General features: G+C 43.9%; 1 protein-coding gene and 1 long non-coding RNA gene across 13 annotated transcripts in view; one reads left to right on the top strand and one right to left on the bottom strand.

The window, feature by feature from the left end:
- Positions 1 to 17432, top strand: part of LOC132234862 (uncharacterized) — a 213650-nt gene that overhangs the window by 33479 nt on the left and 162739 nt on the right. The window lies entirely within an intron of this gene.
- Positions 1439 to 17432, bottom strand: part of TRIM9 (tripartite motif containing 9) — an 84158-nt gene continuing 68164 nt past the window's right edge. For 2 of the 12 annotated variants that reach the window (XM_059696059.1, XM_059696068.1), the window contains 6 exons: positions 10853 to 11041; positions 8374 to 8415; positions 7932 to 7955; positions 6814 to 7117; positions 4139 to 4301; positions 1439 to 2181 (listed from right to left, as the gene is read on the bottom strand). In XM_059696059.1, coding sequence (XP_059552042.1) covers positions 2119 to 2181; positions 4139 to 4301; positions 6814 to 7117; positions 7932 to 7955; positions 8374 to 8415; positions 10853 to 11041 — 785 coding nt within the window. In that variant the 3' untranslated portion in view covers positions 1439 to 2118. The remainder of the gene's footprint in view (positions 2182 to 4138; positions 4302 to 6813; positions 7118 to 7931; positions 7956 to 8373; positions 8416 to 10852; positions 11042 to 17432) is intronic. The other 10 variants (XM_059696079.1, XM_059696086.1, XM_059696095.1 and 7 more) reach the window with 6 other exon arrangements.

Below are 17432 nucleotides of genomic sequence, written 5' to 3'. Positions count from 1 at the left end.
TCCAATTACACTCTACTGAAGAAACGTTGCCTTGACAAAGGTGAATCGTCAGTCCCAAATAGGCAAAAAAAAAAAAAAAAAAAAAAGAGATTCTAAAGACACATATCATGTTCTCTCATAAAAATCATTTATTGGCACACCAGAAAGATCATTTTTTTCTAGTACAGCAGCTTCCAGTCTTGCAATTCTGTGTAAACTACGTGTTACAAGTCACTAGAAATCTAATTAGCAGGATGAATTTCATAAAGAACAAGGGTAACTATGAGTCTACAGCGGCCCAGCCATCGAGTCTCATTTGGAGAGTAAATCAAATATCAAACTAGAGTTGCCCTGCAACAGAGGATTTCTGTAGCCAAGAGAAACCAGGACGGACGGAAACAGGATAGCACCCATTCAATAAATTAGGTACACGTGACTAGAGAAACTGTAACTGAGAGAACTAATCTAAATCAGGTAAGCACAAAACCAAACCAGTAGCTATTTACATATGTTACTTTTTTTGCCAAAACTTTAATTTGTTAGCTGTCCCATCCTACCTCTTCCCTTTTATTTGTTATTCTTGTTGTGTGTGTGTGTGTTGTTGTTTTTTTCATGGTGAATTTCTTGGCTCACTGGCGAATATGTAGACCACTAATCAGAACATCTTTCCAGGTCCTACATTTTCTAAAATGTCATGTTAAACTAAAGAATCTGAAGGGGATGTCACATGTCAGTCTCCCTCTATAGGAGTAACAAGCATTATTACTTTGCTATCACTCATAGCAATTGCATACAATTTCATTTTCTTCCAAACATTATTTGAACAGCTCCAGGAAGGCAGGTTGTAATGGCAGCAGAGAGGATGGATTTGTTCATCTGTCACAGGCACAGAGAGTAGTACGTGGGGTGAGCGTGTTTATCCTGAGAATGCGATAAGATGGCCCGAAACCCAAGATTCCCACTACTGAGGACGGGCCCACCTCCTCTGGCCACTATCCCCACCCTCCCCTGCCCCCCCCCCCATACATTTTTAAGGCTTAGTATCATTGCAGCATTAACCAATAAGAATGCTGACATCATTTCTACTAAGGAAGGGCTCTGTGATGAATGGCAGCAGGTACCCTAATTAAAACAGCACGGTGGAAAAGGCATTGAGTGGGTATGTTTCTGGTGCTATGGCCAAAATATGTGGATTTTTAGCATCATGGCAGGGGGTTCAAAAGATCTTGCCAATGAGCCTCTCTTTCCCTTGTTTACTTCCTTTCTAGTTGTAACAATTTGCTATCATTTTATTTTGGGTTGTTCTCCTAGGAGGACAGAGACCACACCTGTGTACTCACCAGTCTCCTGTGTCTAGAATAGTGCCTGGTCCATCGTAGGCTCTCAGTCAAAAACTTGTATTAAAGAAATGAACCAAATTGTTAAGTGCCCTGGTCTGTTTGTGTCTGGAGACTTTCCGTTTTCATTCAATGACCAGGGTTCTGGCCTGTCCTAATGACCCAGCTATCCTAACGGCCCTACCCACGATGTAGCTGTGTAGCTGATCCTTTTGTGCTTCAATGGATAAGGAAACTTTTCAAGGCTACCTTCACTCTGTCCACCCCCCAAAGATCAGCTATGCAGAGCGAACACTGCACGAGGGGTAGCAGGGCAAGGACATTCTAGGAGGTAAACTGCAGGCTCCAAATTCAGCTCCTTCTTCCCTACCTCTCCCTACAACCTCTGACAGAAAGCTTAAGAAAACAAGTTATCAGGGGAATTTCCTCTTGGCAGGGCCAGTTCCATATGTCACTGATAACACGACCAGCAGGGAAACACAATGTAACTCACCTACATAAAAATGAAGTTAACTAAAAGCAAAATCTGAGAGAGGAAACGAAGCGACACATGGGCTGTCTGGGTCCTTCGCTGGTTGGAATTGCTGAACATGGGAGCGCACGCAGGCATTACAGCAAGAGAGAGGTTGGAAGGGAAGGGGCGGAGCTGTGGGGTGTAACGAGCATAGAGGACCAGCTTTGCCCTCCTCCTTCTCCCTCTCCTTCCAGCTCTCTGGCATCCCACCACGCTCTGGCTGAGCTCCTTGCAGTTGCTTCTCAGGTGGAGGGAAGAGCAGGCAGCTGGCGCTTCCACGGCCCATCCTTAGGCTATTGATGCTCTGCTGGAGTAGAAGTCAGGGACTGGGAGCCCGGTGTGGAGTGTGACCTGGGGGAAGAGACTGTGAGTCCTGGAGGCACAGGCAGGACCCTGCCCCCGCCCCCGCCCCCGCCCCCTGCACCCTCCTTCCCAGGGCACAGTGGGTGTGTTCCTAATTCAAAAGGGATCTGCTCACTCTTCTTTAACCCATACCCTAGAACACGTTGAAGAGAATTGTAGTAGAATTCAGCCTGTGCTAGGAACCTGGTCATCATGGTGGTCATCCTGGAGACACTCGATACTATGGTCCTCATGTTAAGATTCTGGAGAGATTGTGTTCCTTATGACTAAAGACTGAGGCATTGATCTGCAGGTAGCAAAGCCTGTTGGCCACATGGTAGTGATCATTGCCAAGTCCATGGTTAGAGAACAGATAAGCAGGCAACCCTTCCTTTATTACTTGCCCACTAGTTATTCCAATGAGGATAAGCCTTTCCTTTGGGGATTGCATAGATGATTGTCGGGTGTGAAGAAATATGGGCACTTAATGCTGTTTCACTGATTTCTGTCCAGCCTCATACCGCCATGGACGAGGCTAGATTCACTCCGCACAGTACTGCCATCGTTCCCGTTCTTGGCCTCGTCTTCCCCAGCCCAAGAGTCTTTGATCTAAAGATACTCAGAGCAGTTAATACTGTGGAAAACTTTGAACGAGGTTTTCCAAGGCTCACTTCTAGGGTATTTTATGGTTTCCTTTTTACCAATGTAGAGGCTGAGCTTGATAGATTAAATTTACAGCCTCCCAGAAAAACTCAGCTAGTTGCAAGAAGAGAGGAGGGCAGAGGTCACTGGGCAGGCATCACTTCTACTGTACATCCTGAAGACAACAATGGATTTTTTTAAGTAGCTCCCAAGACTGTGGTTCTGAGTAGAGCAAAAATTACCTGCAGTGTTTTGACTCTCAAGCCCTATCTTAAGGTAGCCATTTGCTGAGTGAGATTCACACTGACAATGAGAGTTCCAGCTCAAGAGGGAAATGAAAGCCCAAGTCCTAGCTGTGGCTGGCCCAGCCCACCCCTTCCTGATCATTTCTCCCACTGCCCCAGCCCCTGTGGCCTTTTCTTGCCTGGGTGAGGCCCCTCAGGCCTTAGAAGCTTTGCTCTGGCTGTTCCCTTTGCCTGGAAAGCCCCACACAGCTCCCTCCCTCACCCGCTTCAGGGCTCAGCTCACCTGTGACTGACCACCCTGGTTAAGACCGCAACACCCTCCAACCCCAGCACTCTCGATCCCCTTCCCCTCCCTCAGTCTTTGCTCCCTCTCACTCACTGCCTTCGCACACACTCTATAATGAACATGGTAACTGTGCTTACTTGTTGTCTGTCTCCTACAACTAGAACTATGTGAGCTCTATGAGGGCAAGATTTTTGTCTGTTTTGTTTTTGCTGATGAACGATACTTATAATAGTGCCTCACATAGTAAAGACACTCAACAGATATTTGTTGAATGAACGAATGAGAAGGATCTGTTGTTTTTCTATTCACAATAAATCGGAAATAACTACTTTTGGGCAGGGACTGTTTTCCATCCCCATAAATCAAGTAAGAGTGCAGAGAAGGTGCTCAAAATTGCTGATAATGGTGCTAATAATCCTGTCCTACACCCTCTCTTGGGCGCTCATGGAACTGCACGAGGCACTTGTTTTCCTGCCAGCTGGCCCAGGAGTTTCATTTCTACTAAAGATGAAACCAGGGCTCAGAGGGACAATCATTAGCAAACCATGAATAGAATTCCAGTTTCCCACTTGCTGTTAACTAGACTGTGTCCAAGTAGAACGAAGAGGCTTAGGTTGGCTCGGGAGCATGTCAGCTGTCAATGTTGACTCCTCTCCCTCCTCCTTTCCTGCCTGTCTGGGTCTGGACCTGACGGGGTCAGCTTCCCTCTCTCGGCGGTGGACTTGCCCACCCACGGGCACCCCAGAAGCAGAGCGAGCAGAAGCCACGTCTGCATTCACGGCGCGGTGCTGACCTGCACGTTCCTGTTCAGGCTCACTGCCGGGAAGAAGAGGCCCTCCATGTTCTCGAAGGCGATGGGCCCTTGCTGTTCGTCGTTGACAAAAAATGTCAAGGTTTTCCTGTTTAAGTCGAGGAGGACCCCGATGGTGGCCCCCTTTGCGATCCCTCCCTCAGTTCTGTGAAAACAACAACAACAAAAAGCAGTTGGGTTTCCCTGGCCTGTCATCATGCTGGGGGCTCCCCATTTGTATGGTTAAGTGTTCCTTGACTTGTTTACAAGTAGCGTCTCCTCCCTCCCAGGAGCCTTTTAAAACAGGCCCCTCCTCTTTAATCGCTCCTCTTTACACGAAATGTTCATATTACAGATACACTGTGTATTTATTTATGTGTGGACGCATATCTGCTTTATATATTAAAAGGGAAGGGTTTTGTGCTTACTCCCCCAAACCAATTTTCATGCCTTTGGGGGAAGTGTGGCCCGTGCTGAGTACGGATGGGTTCAACAGCGCCGCCCTGCTGTTGCTGGGAGTGACCTCACTCACACAGGGTCACCACCACCGAGACTCAAAGCATCGAAGACTAAGAAAGAGAGTAGCTGTTGGGCCCTCTGAGTTCTGCCCACAGCTGAGTCCGACACTCTGCACAGAGGTGTGGATTCAACATCATTTAATCAAGAGGGACTTAATTTTAAAATCAAAATAGAGAAGAATTTAAGCCAAACTTAAACATATGCGTGAAAAATTGGATTTGGGGCCTTAGGCTCCCTATTAAATAGAAAAAACTCATTCCAGAAAGATGGTCATTTTTGGCATGTTGAGTCCGCATTGAGAAGTTGGAGGCTCTCTAGAAAGTGACATCGAAGAAGGGGGCTCTCCCCTGTAGGAGACGGAGTGATTTTAAAGAATCTGAACTCAAATGTCATTTCACAGTGAATTGGGTCTTATGCTTCAATGGATGGTTTCGCAAACACCATTCAGCATGGATGAGCAGCTTGGCCACTTCCCCTCGTTGAGGTCTAGCAGTATTTAATTTCACCCTCCTCTCGGCAGAGCACAGAAATGTAAGAGTGCTGGTCTTTCCCTCTGGCATGCAGAACACAGACTACACATGGCTGTTAAAAGACAGGTTGATAAATTGTGTCTTGTATTCACACCTTCAACAGTGACAGCACAGGTGACACGAATTTGCATGCAAGCAGGCGTGTTCAGCTTTAAGAATGTGTTTCTCTGCAGAGTGTGACAGTGGTCATTATTCACCCCTTCACTTCAAAATAAAGAAGCTAAAAGGGAAAGGTAAGCATGGTCCATGGGTGGTGGATTCAGAGATCCAGTGACAGAGGGTTCCCCCAAAATGTAGATCACTGAAGAAAACTACTCAGCTGCATCTAATAGGGTTGGACAGCAGGCTGAAATGGTATTCGTGCTCACTTGGAGAGGCAGTGAATAATACACACCAGCATGAGGTGTAAGAAAACATCCAAGGGAACAGGCCCTGGAGGCCCTGGGAGACCCTGGCTAGAGAAGGGGCCGCGATGAGCATGTAGAAAGGCTGAAACAGTGGAGGCCACTGTCCTACCACGGCCTCACTCACTTTCCTTTTGATCAGACCGATTTTTTTTTTTCCAGAGACACCAATGAGAATGTGTCCTGGGGAAATCATTGTGAATAAAAAGGACCAGGGTCCATGAAAGATATTTATCTAGGAAATTAAAAAAAAATACATTTGAGGAAGAAGACACAAACCAAATGAAAAGGAAGTCTAGGAAAATGGTTACAGTGGGGGTTAAAACTGTTACAGTGTGGGCTTACATTTTGGTGGGAGAGGAAAACCCAAGGAATTACTATGTTCTCCTTTCCCACCAAACGGGGTGCTCTGAGTCTGTACAATTATAAGAGGCGTCTTCAAGTACAAAGCTATCCAAATTGGCATCAACAAGATTTAGTTTATTAACTGGCCTCTCTTCTGAGCAGTGGTATTGGCAATAATCATAAGAAGAGCCAAAACTGGTTTGGCTCAGTGGCTAGAGCGTCGGCCTGCGGACTGAAAGGTCCCAGGTTCGATTCCGGTCAAGGGCATGTACCTGGGTTGCGGGCACATCCCCAGTGGGAGATGTGCAGGAGGCAGCTGATCGATGTTTCTCTCTCATCGATGTTTCTAACTCTCTCTCTCCCTTCCTCTCTGTAAAAAATCAATAAAATACATTTAAAAAAATAATCATAAGAAGAGAAACAATAGCTTCTATTTTCAGATGCCTCTGATGTAGGCATTTTTGCACATTCCATTTAACCTTGGGAAAAATACTAATATCCTAATTTGGTGGATTTAAAAATTGAGGTTTAGAAAAACTAAATAACTTGTCCAAATGGCTTTTCTGTGAAGTGGGACGAGATTTTAGAATCCTGGAATGTGGTCCTGTCATGGGTGCACATGGGGATTCTCAGTTTCCCGCCACGGGTGGAATATTACAACGAAGGGCTTAGGAAAGAGCTATGTCCCTGCCATTCTGTGAGCAAACAAGCAAACACAATACCCACCAGGATGTTCTCAGTTAAGACTAGTAGAACTCCTGCACTACTGCCCGACCTCGACCTCCTTAATGTTGTCTGTTTAATAGGCCTTTGAACTGGGGCTCTCGTTCTTGACCAGAAGCCAACGTGAAGAAGGCTTGGTTTGGGGGCTGCAGGGTACCTGTTGGTGTGCGAGTTGTTGTGCATGAACCAGCTCCGGTTATTGTCCACATACATTGCCCAAGCTTTGTCGTCCTTTCCTAACATCACATCCTTCATCACGTCGATGCGAGCCACGCCAAAGGCAGGGTCGGGGTGGTTGTCGTAGCGGTCCACAGTTATCTCCCAGTAGTGGACACCCTTGGAGAAGCCCGTCTTCCCCAGTACCACCCGGTCATCGTAGCTGCTGCAGGTCACAGTCAGGTTGTCGTTGGAGAAGATGATGTCCGAGTGTGCTGAGCCAGGGTCAAAAGCAAACCAGGCCACTGGGAACAAGAGAAAGGAGAGGGGTTAGCGAGATGGACACCGTGAGCCCAACACCATACCAGGCTCCTGGGCGGCTGAGGGGCGCCGTGTCCCATGTTCATGCTGCCATGCAGGAGGGAGGCGTCTGGGGCCAGAAGGGGCCATGAGTGAGCTGACAGGGGCCACATCCTGGGGGCTGGGACTCTCTGCGCCCAGAAGCCGATGGAAGGACACCCGACCGATTTAGCAGGGGTTACCTGGCTCAGACTGCACTCCCAACCAGGTGATCCGGGAGTGGAGTGGCATCGATTTTGGAAGGTGCAAGTCCCTTCACCCAGTGACTGGCAGACAGTACACCAGAGACATAAAGTGAGAGGGATGTGCTAAGATGCCTGTGTGGCCCTGAGGCAGGGAGGCTAGGATCTAGAGCCCTAGATGGAGGAGGGATAAACACACTGTGAAACCAGGAAACATTCCTTTGCGGAACTGCTCAAATCTAGTCATTTTGAAAATGTCCTCAGTGCTAGTGAAAACTCAGAAAAGCTGCAAAGCTCTCAGAGACATGAACGGATTTTCCTGAGTGCTTGTGATGTGGGCACAAGACAGGCTGCGTCCTTCATAACTTAAACATGCAGTTTGTAGGAGGAATTTGGGACACGAGGTGCAGATAGAATGACGTCTTTGTCGATATTGCTGTACCCCGAGTTCTAAATGCCGCCTGCTGGTCACACACCCTAGACTAGAGAGAAGTCACTGCTGACTTATAGAACCCGTGAGCCACCTCACAGGCACTGTGGTCTTTGCAATTTGTAACAGAATAAGTTTATTTCATACCTGCCAACAGCTTTTTAATGTCAACTGTTGTCATTCCAAGTGAAAGGCATGGGAGAGAGAAATAGGAAGCAAAATTGACATTGATAAGAAAACATAGCTCTTTTGATAGGCTAATACCAAAAAAGGGCTCAATTTTAAACTCTAGGAACACCACAACAGTTGGTCTGACTATCTTTACCCACACTTAGCGCTCATAAAGAGTGCTTTGCATGGATGTATATGTAAGAAAACTGGTCAGAAAAAGTAATCTTTGAGGTATAAAATTAAAATACAGGTATCTTTTCCATATTTCTAAATATTTGAGAAGCTATTATAATGGTATTTGAATGACAATTAGACAATTTTATTGACATAAAAGAAGCTATTGCCATTTATTTTGTGAAGGAAATTGAACATACCAATCTCACAGGTAAAAGATAACAATTACAATAGGTATACTTGCCTAATTGAGAGTAAGGTGCAGATTGTGGCTCAAAATTGCATCCTATAAAGAGATACTACACATCAAAGCTATGAAACAACAACCACGTTGATAATAATTATTTGTTTACACTTAAAAAGCACCTGCTGAATAAAGTCACCAGAGGCTTGATTCATGAAAAACCAAAGCCCTTTTATGTTAGTTTACTTGCTGAGTCAAGATTGCTTTCCTGCTTTTTTGAAATAAGAAGTACCTCTTTTTTTCCCATTTAATAAATATTCCTCTAATTTGTACAGCTTAAATTTTCTCCTTCTTCAAATTCAATCGTTTCCACTAAGGTTTCCACATTAAGAAGGATTACTGTTCAGAAATGAGAAAAGTTCATCCCATTGAAATGGGAGAAAATGCTGGATCTTGAGAAAACTCCATTCTACGTCACTATTCCATGCACTTCTAACTCGGGTTAGGCCTTTGTTGTGACTGGGCCCAAGTTAAATGATACGCATGTAACCAAATGGGCAATGTAATCTATATGCTAATAAATACATCTGATAATTATTAATAATGACGTGAATGAAATATAATAAAAATGGCTTCATCTTCTCAGGTTGTTTTACTACCTCCTTCCCATTTAAGGAAGAGGTGGGGGATTGGTGGATGGTGGGGGTGTGAGTGATCTCAGAGATAGTTTAGAATCACCTCTGGAACTTTTCCAACTACCCCCTTTCCTTAAGATTTGGTACCCCTACCTGCCCCATGAGAAGTTGCATTGGGTGGAGGAAGCAGTCTTGTATTAACATGTTCAAAGATGTGAGAACTATAATTTCAAGTGGTGCCAGGGACTGCTTAGATGAGCACTAGGGTATCCCCTAGAGAGGAAAATTTAATTTGTTTCAATGTATAAGACCCTAATGTATTAACTTGTAAAACAATTGAAGGATGATACACTGAATTAAAAGAATTTCAGAAGAATTAAGAAGGGAACTTAGAAAGGACTAATAATTAAGTTAAAAGCAAAATTTAAAGATTTTGAACTTACTTGTTTTTGGATACTCTGGAATGAATTTTGAATTTGCACACAAAAGAATAATTTTCTCCTGAGAACACATGGAGTTTTAAAACCGAATTTCATATCCAGCTTTGGAAATAAATTTGGAGAATCTCAACAGGGCTTTTAACACGTTTAAATGAATCATGCCTTTGTGCAAGTCTTTTTCAAAACAAGTTTTGTGAAATCTTTTTACACTACTTAAAACACACTGTCAAACATTCAAGATTCAACGATACAACTAGAACAGTGCAAACAGCCATCAAGTACCCCGAAACCCACATTTCATTTTATTCTTGAGACAATATACATTACAGAGACTATTACAATATTCCAGTACATTAGACACAAGTGAAAAGAATTCCATAACAAAGCATGTCTGAAAGCCAGTAGTGCACAGAAAAACAATAAGAAACGTAAAAGCACAAAGAAAAAATGTCATTTTAAAGAGAGCTTGAAGTCCCTGCATCCTTTTTGCACTGTCATGCTGTGGTCTTCTTCATTCCAGGATGTGGGATGAGCAAAAAGAATAAAATAAGAAACAAAAGAAACCTTTGGAAATGTGAAATGTGCATCACGTGTCTCCATGATTACAATATAGTCCTGAAGAGATCAAATAGGTCTGCATCGTAGATGTTTAAAGTTTCTACTTGCTAGACAGTTCACTGCATGGTAGCACAGGTCTAGCTTTCCTGTAGTCAGCCTAGAGCCCTATCACAACCTGCTTGGCTGTGGGAAACCTCTGGGGAGGCCAGACTTTTCAATGACTCAGATCTTTGGGCCTTAAGCTAGTTAAGGGCTTCTAATTCAGCTAGTGGTGGTCCCTCCCCTTTGCTTGGAAAAAAACAACAACCCAAAACCCAGCCTTGAGCCCAACTGAGCACAGGCTTTTGCAGAAAATGTTTTTACTTTCTACCCTCTGGTTTGCTTATTTGTATGATGCATTCTGCTGTTGGTGTTGCTTTGTCTCATTTTTTTCAATAAAGATCTCTTGAGTCTATGTTTAATCAGACCACTCCAGGCAGGATGCACTGATCCAGTGCCCCAGACAGAGCTGGTTTCCTGGATACAGCAGGGTTGCAAACCTCTAAGGCCTCCCCTCAGCCAGCTCCTGTGCCGTGCTATGCCACTGCATATGATGCCAGAGCAGGCTGTCCATGGTGGTACCAGCTTGTGCAAAAAGAACAACTTCACTCATCACTTTCCAATGCCATTGTACATTGACCACAACTCGATGGGGGGCGGGGGGGAAGCATCCTCACACCACACAAACAAGACCACCACAAAGCTCCATGGTCCAAGTGCCCCTCATATCAAAGCAGGCCACAAACATCGAGACTCGCTCATGGCCGGCCCCACGCACATGAATGGCAAATACAAAACAGCTGTTTCAGAGATGCCTTCAAGGCACAGAGATCAATCAAGAGGAAAGGTCAGAGGGGCTCAGCTCACCCGGTGCATTGAGAGACTGTAAGGAGGAATGCAAGCTCAGCTGGTGGGGTGAGGATCGGAAATCAAAGTAGGATCTCCCGGGAAAGCTGGGCTGTAGATTTAGGGTGGAGGAGAAAGGACTCATTCTACGGAGCGGCAATCTTTCCGAAGGCACTGGAAAAGGGAGTGTCTGTTCTTCTGAATCTGTGTCTAAATGTAAGATCAATGCAAACTGGAGATCAGAAATCTGCCCCCTGCCCGTGCACAGTTCCCCAAGACCGGCCTCACCAAGGCATCTGTACCAAGCCTCCTCCAGCCCGCCGTTGTCACAGGCATTTCCTAATCCAGAATGGCTTGGGCTGGGAGGGAATTCTAGGCAGGTCAGAACCCAAGACCAGACGGAAGACGTCACATACAGTTGTTTCCATTTCCCCCAATTTTTCATGGTAGAGAAAGTTCCCTTTTAATGAAATATTTTTAGAGTTGAAATTAGAAACTTTAGAGGTAAATTTTACCCAGGAGTGAAGAGGAGATTAATATTTCACCCTCTTCAGCTAGTTCTGAAGTTGCTACCTCTTAAGGGGTTTCTACTTAGGAGGTGATGATTTTTACCAGCTCTCTGCTGTTCCACATTCTCCCTCTTCTCTCCATACATATTTTTTTCCATTTCAAAATGGATGATTTTTCTATACCAGCACACTGGAGACTTGCTCTTTGGATAGGCGAGGAAAATAGGGCTGACCATTGCAGAAGGAATCTTACCTCTGTTTCTGAGTTATGATCAGACCCTAGGGATGCCCCTTGAACATCTCTGGTTCTCTAATAATAAACAAACTGTGGGCAATGGTGAGGTGAATTGGTGACAAAAATAGGTCTTTATGTTCAGATAGTCAGATCTGGTGTGAAGATCACTATTACACCAGAGAAAGGACTTACCAATTACTTGATCTGGCTTTAGAAGGGCTTGTGAGGTAGTTTCTCTAAATTACTAAATTCACTCCTTTCTCTTTTGTCAATAACTGGTTCTTTGCAGTCGGGTGGTCTGGGCAGAGATTGATGTTTGACCAAATGGGGCCTTCTTAGAACATAGTTTGATAGTCATAATTTAGCAACTACACATGACATGATTGTAAGAGTCAATGTCCAAAACCAACAAGGAACTTTCTTCCCATTGAAAAAGTAATTTTACTTCAATGGCCAGAGGGTGTTCTTGAGGATATTTTTCTGGCTTGAGCCTGGTTTGAACACACCCTTTATCCTGTGAAAATGCTATTATGTTCAAGCAAAAAACTGAGTGCGTGTTTGTGGAATATGATCTTCCTTGAAGGGCTCAGAACAGGGGCCTTGGTGGGTTTTCATTTTAATATTGTCAAGAGTCGCCTCATTTTCATTTCTGAATTTAGAATAAGAAAGTTAGCTTTTTAGGCTTTAGACTTATTCTTGAGGGGATTTTTTTTTTTTTTAAAAAAAGAAAAGTATAAACCAGATCTCAGAGAAAAGGAATTGCTGTTTATGGACCTAAGACATCATGGTCCCAATGAGAATATATTTAAATTTTCCTCCACCTAAACTTTATATGGTTTGGATGATTTGACATATAGGATCATGTCTTTCTTCAGAAATAGTAAATAAGAATTAGTTCCTGTTATAATTATCTCAAGGGGAAATTAGTCTTTTAGTTTAATGGGAAAATTTGAAAAACAACAATACAGCACCACAAAGTGATGTGGACTTCTTTTAGGGAGAAAAGGCATTTACAGTATATTCTTGTCAGTAAAAGATCTTTTATTGAAAAAAATCTATGGTAACAATCAATTTATTATATTGAAAATAGTTGTTGCTTTAAAAATTAAGAGAAAGGGCATATATAGTAAAATTAATTTCAGAGTATATCAAAACCCCAAATACTCATCTGAAAATCAGTGAAAAGATATGTACTGAATCCAGACCTTGGGAGCATATATGAGCACATCATGGATTGTACTTACCTTTTCTATTCTCAGCACCAGGGAAAAAAAAACTTAAAGTTGGTGAGAATACCACTCCATGGGGTGAGGAGTGAGGGTAGCTATCATTATTCATGGGATTAATAGCTCAACACTAAAATAGTATTGTTTTTCTATCCTTTTATGTGGCTCCATTGTTTATTGATGACCCAGTTTTCCTTGACTCCTCAGTCTATAGACAAAAACAACAAACAAACAAACAAACAAAAACCCAAAAAGACTCCAGAACAACAACAAACTGAAATCCTGAGAGATTAAAGGACACATCCAGGCCTTTAACTGTGACAGGACAGGAGAGGGACCCAGGCAGGATCAATTCCTGGTGCATAAAATTTTGGAGGTGACAATGCCATTGTTGCTGTTGGAAATATATAAAAGGTAAATTTATGCTACATGGGGCACACACCAGTGGGCTCACTGGTGACCGAGGTTTGTGTAGATGACTTAATATCAGTCTCCAAACTCCGTACTTATTGAGGATTAATCTTCCTTCTCTAAATAGAGTAATTCTGTGAACGGATTGAAAGGCAAACATATCACTCCTTTCTTTGGAATTTTGGCCAGAGAGGCTGGGCGGGCTGAGGCATTCTCTATGGCTGTTTCTCAGACTAGATGAGGTTTCCCATCCCCCACCTTACAGGTTGCAACTTCTCTGGCGGAGGGATCTCAGGACATCAGGGTCTGAGAGTGCAACACTTACGCTGGCCCCAAATCACCACAAAATACCTATAAAGAGATTTAGGACAGATGCATTGGGGCCATTCTGGAGCTACATTCCATCTACGCCACTGACTATTCTCTGGGTTATTTCCTTTGATGTATGGGAGGAGCTATCATAGTAGAAGGGGTAGTGTGATGCTGAGTCTAACGGAACAAAAGGCATTTTGATCTTTATGAGTAATGCCTTCTCTGTCCTCTTTTAGAAAGCAGTTTCTAAGATGTAACTTGAAGACCCCAACCCTTTTATTGTCATTAGATAAAGCAATCCTAGAAGGTGTTGGGGAGATGGCTCCTATGGACATTCAACTAAGAAAACGCTTACTTTCTCGGGGCTCTGAGCACCTCTTTGCTGGAGGTGCTGGAATTTACAGCCTTATGCATAGTCTCAAAATGTGGCCCCAACATTCCTTTTCTTTCCCAGGCAGCCAACTATCTCTGCCAACCAAGAGCAGCAGCCGCTGGTACCAAATGGGTCGGAGGACCTGGTCTAGGAGAACGCTCACTGGGATGGGGTTGGGGGACTAGAGGAAGCACAGAGACAGGCCCGGAGGAGGCGCTCAGATATTATGCTGGAAATGACCACCTCACACCTTCTTTTTAAAAGTAGGAATGTTGGTCTTTTCAAAAACACTCTCACGTGACTCTTTGGAAGTGTTAGAGTCTTCTTTCTGCCTGGGTTTTCTGGATAGACACGTGAGGCAGCTACACAATGCTGCTTTGTTTTGACAAGGCGTTTGAACACCTAGCAGACACACTTAGGGTTGCTTCCTCTCCTGCCTTCCCTTTAGCTGAGAGCAAGTAGCACTGATCTAGTGTCAGACTTAGGATTGCTTTCTCCTCTTTCCTTCCCTGTAGCGGAGAGCAGATAGACTGTTCAGACTACACTGGGCTGCACATCGGAAGCTGAAAGGCCCGGGTCTGACAAGTTACATAACCTTTCAGAGGCTGCACCTTCCCATACGTAGAGTGGTGCACTAATGATAATGATGGAGTGTGTGGTAGGTAGAACAATGGCGTGCCCCAGAATGTCCACATCCCAATCCTGGGAACCTGTGATTGTGTCACCTGACTTGGCCAAACGGACTTTGCAGGTGTGATTAACTTAAGGACCGTGATCTGGGGAGGTTATCCTGAACTATCCAAATGGGCCCACGGTAAGCACAAGGGTCCTTACAGAAGGGAAGCACAATGGTCAGAATCAGAGAGTGGAAGATACTATGCTGCTGGCTTTGAAGATGAGGAAGGAACCATGAGCCAAGAAATACAGGTGGCTTCCAGAAGCCGGAAAAGGAAAGATTGGATTCTTCCCTGGAACTGCCTAAAGGAATGCAGCCTTGCTGATACCTCCCTTTAAGCCCAGTGAAGCCCATTTAGGATTCTGACCTCTAGAACTGTATGATGATAAATGTGTGCTGCTAGTGGCAACTTATTAAAGCAGCAACGGGAAAGCAACACAAAGGGTAAATCTGGAATGTTGCAGCAACAGAGCAGGGGGAGGGAGGGGTTAGACATTAGCAATGGGTACAGAGGTAGAGTCTAAAGTCTATGTAGCTGGCATTTTTCATGGGATATTTTAATGGACAATGAAGAGGGTCTTAGAAGTGTGACACAAAATGATCAGAGGTGTTTTTTTTTTTTTGGGGGGGGGGGGGCTTATTTTATATTATGACTAGAGGCCCAGTACACAAAATTCATGCACTCGGGGCGGGGGAGGGGGGGTTCCCTCAGCCCAGCCTGTGCCCTCTCACAGTCCCAGGGCCCTCAGGGGATGTCCAACTGATGGCCTAGGCCCCACGGGAGTGGGCCTAAGCCGGCAGTCGGACATCCTTAGTGCTCTGCTGCAGAGGCAAGAGAGGCTCCCGCCACAGCTGCTGCACTCACCAGCCATGAACCCAGCTTCTGGCTGAGTGGCACTCCCCCTGTGGGAGCACACTGACCACTAGGGGGCAGCTCCTGCATTGAGCATCTACCCCCGGTGGGTAGTGCGCATCATAGCGACCAGTTGTTCCGCCGTTTGGTCGGGTTGCATATTAGCCTTTTATTATATAGGATTCCACAAAGCCTTCTGAGGTATATCTAATACTTCATTACCAAAGATTCCAGATAATATACTAACTTTTAAAGGTGTTAGATGGAAATATTTCTAAAATGCATTACGTAACTTCTTACCCAGAACATATGTCATAGCATATTCTTTTGATTTTTTTTTGTTTGTTCAGTTTTTCTAGTTACCTTTCCTGCTCAATGCTACCAATAGCCTCAACTCACTTCTATACCAAATCCTTCTTCTCTCTTCTAATGTGATGCTTCGAGTGCTCTTCATGAATGGGTCAGGGAGGTCAGTGAACTGTGCATAAACCAAGAGTGAGAAGTGAGGGAGGCCAAGGGCTCTGCTGTGAGGATAACACAGGCGCTTCTATGCCTGAACTTTTTTTTCTTCCCAATCGGAGATCACTATGGCTCACTTCTTGGTTGTAAGATGACTATCCTGACTGTAGGGTAGATAGCTTTAGAGAGGTCAGGTGGTGCCATAGTTTTTAGATGCTCTGAGTCAGGTGCCATGCAGTTCAGGAAGGAGGAGGACTAAAACCCACACGTACGAAAGCAGGGACTATGCCTTATGCATCTCTGTGGTCCTGGGGCCCAGCCCAGTGCCAGATAACATTGAGGTGCTCAGTTAATGAATGAATGATGTCCTTTTCACAGTCACCTTAATGCAGATTTTGAAGTTTTGGGCTTGCATACAGTTATTCCCTTCGGATTTCTCCCTCCCTCTCTCTTCTCTGGGAAGTCTTCTCTTCCCTTTAGATCATGTTCATTTTCCCTGCGATGTGTTGTGATGTATTTCATGTAACTCTTAGATGTAAAACAGCCATGAAAATATACATTTAAAAACCCCTCTTTTAATGCTAGCTGAAATAAGTCAGACAGAGAAAGACCAAATACTGTATGATTTCACTTATATGTTGAATTTAAAAAACAAAATAAACAAAAAAATAGAAACAGACTCATAGATACAGAAAACAGACTGATGGTTACTAGAGGGGAGGAGGACTGGGGCAACTAGGTGAAAAATGTGAAGGAATTAAGAAGTACAAATTGGTAGTTACAAAAGTACAGCATAGGGAATACAGCCAATAAAATTGTAATAACTCTAAGGTGCCAGGTGGGTACTAGAAATATTGGGGTTCTCACTTTGCAAAGGATATGATTGTCTAACCACTATGCTGTACACCTGAATCTAATACAAAATAATATTGAATGCAAACTGTAATGGAAAAATAAAATTGAAAAATTCAAATAAAAGACCTAATCAGATACAAAAATAACAAGAAAAATATAACCCACTTGTAAAACCTTTCAAAAAACCCTTCTTTTAGAAACATTTGTACTTTTAGGAGAGGCTGCTTGTAGGTCAAAATGAAACTCTAAGTAGTAGAATTAGTGTAAAATGAAATGGTTCATATATTTCTGGTGTAAAATCTATTTAAAAGGCAATTTGGAAACACAGATCAAGGGCCTTAAAAACGCTTGGTCCATAATACCACTTCTAGGAAGTTGTCCAAGGAAAATAACCTTTTCACACAAAGATTTGTGTTAAAGAGTATTTATTACATAGCGGGTGCAACCCTTCCTGTCCTAATCCCCTGGAGGCGTGGTGAGCACAGCGCCACCTCTGCTGAGAAGGCTGCGGAGAGCAACTCCCTGGCTCTGAGATCTGAGCCTGTCAGGGAGACCTTCTTTCAGCCAATTAACAGTCTCCATAAAGTATGTGGCCCCAGAAATACTGCCTTTGGTCTATTTCATTTTCTCTTCAGATTAAAGAAAAAGAAAAAAAAGAGTATAGTCTATTTAGATAGGCAGAGGGGAGATAG

The sequence above is a fragment of the Myotis daubentonii genome, chromosome 1 (assembly GCF_963259705.1).
Source record: "Myotis daubentonii chromosome 1, mMyoDau2.1, whole genome shotgun sequence".
NCBI classification, from domain to species: domain Eukaryota; kingdom Metazoa; phylum Chordata; class Mammalia; order Chiroptera; family Vespertilionidae; genus Myotis; species Myotis daubentonii.
This window is presented reverse-complemented; position numbering and strand designations above follow the sequence as displayed.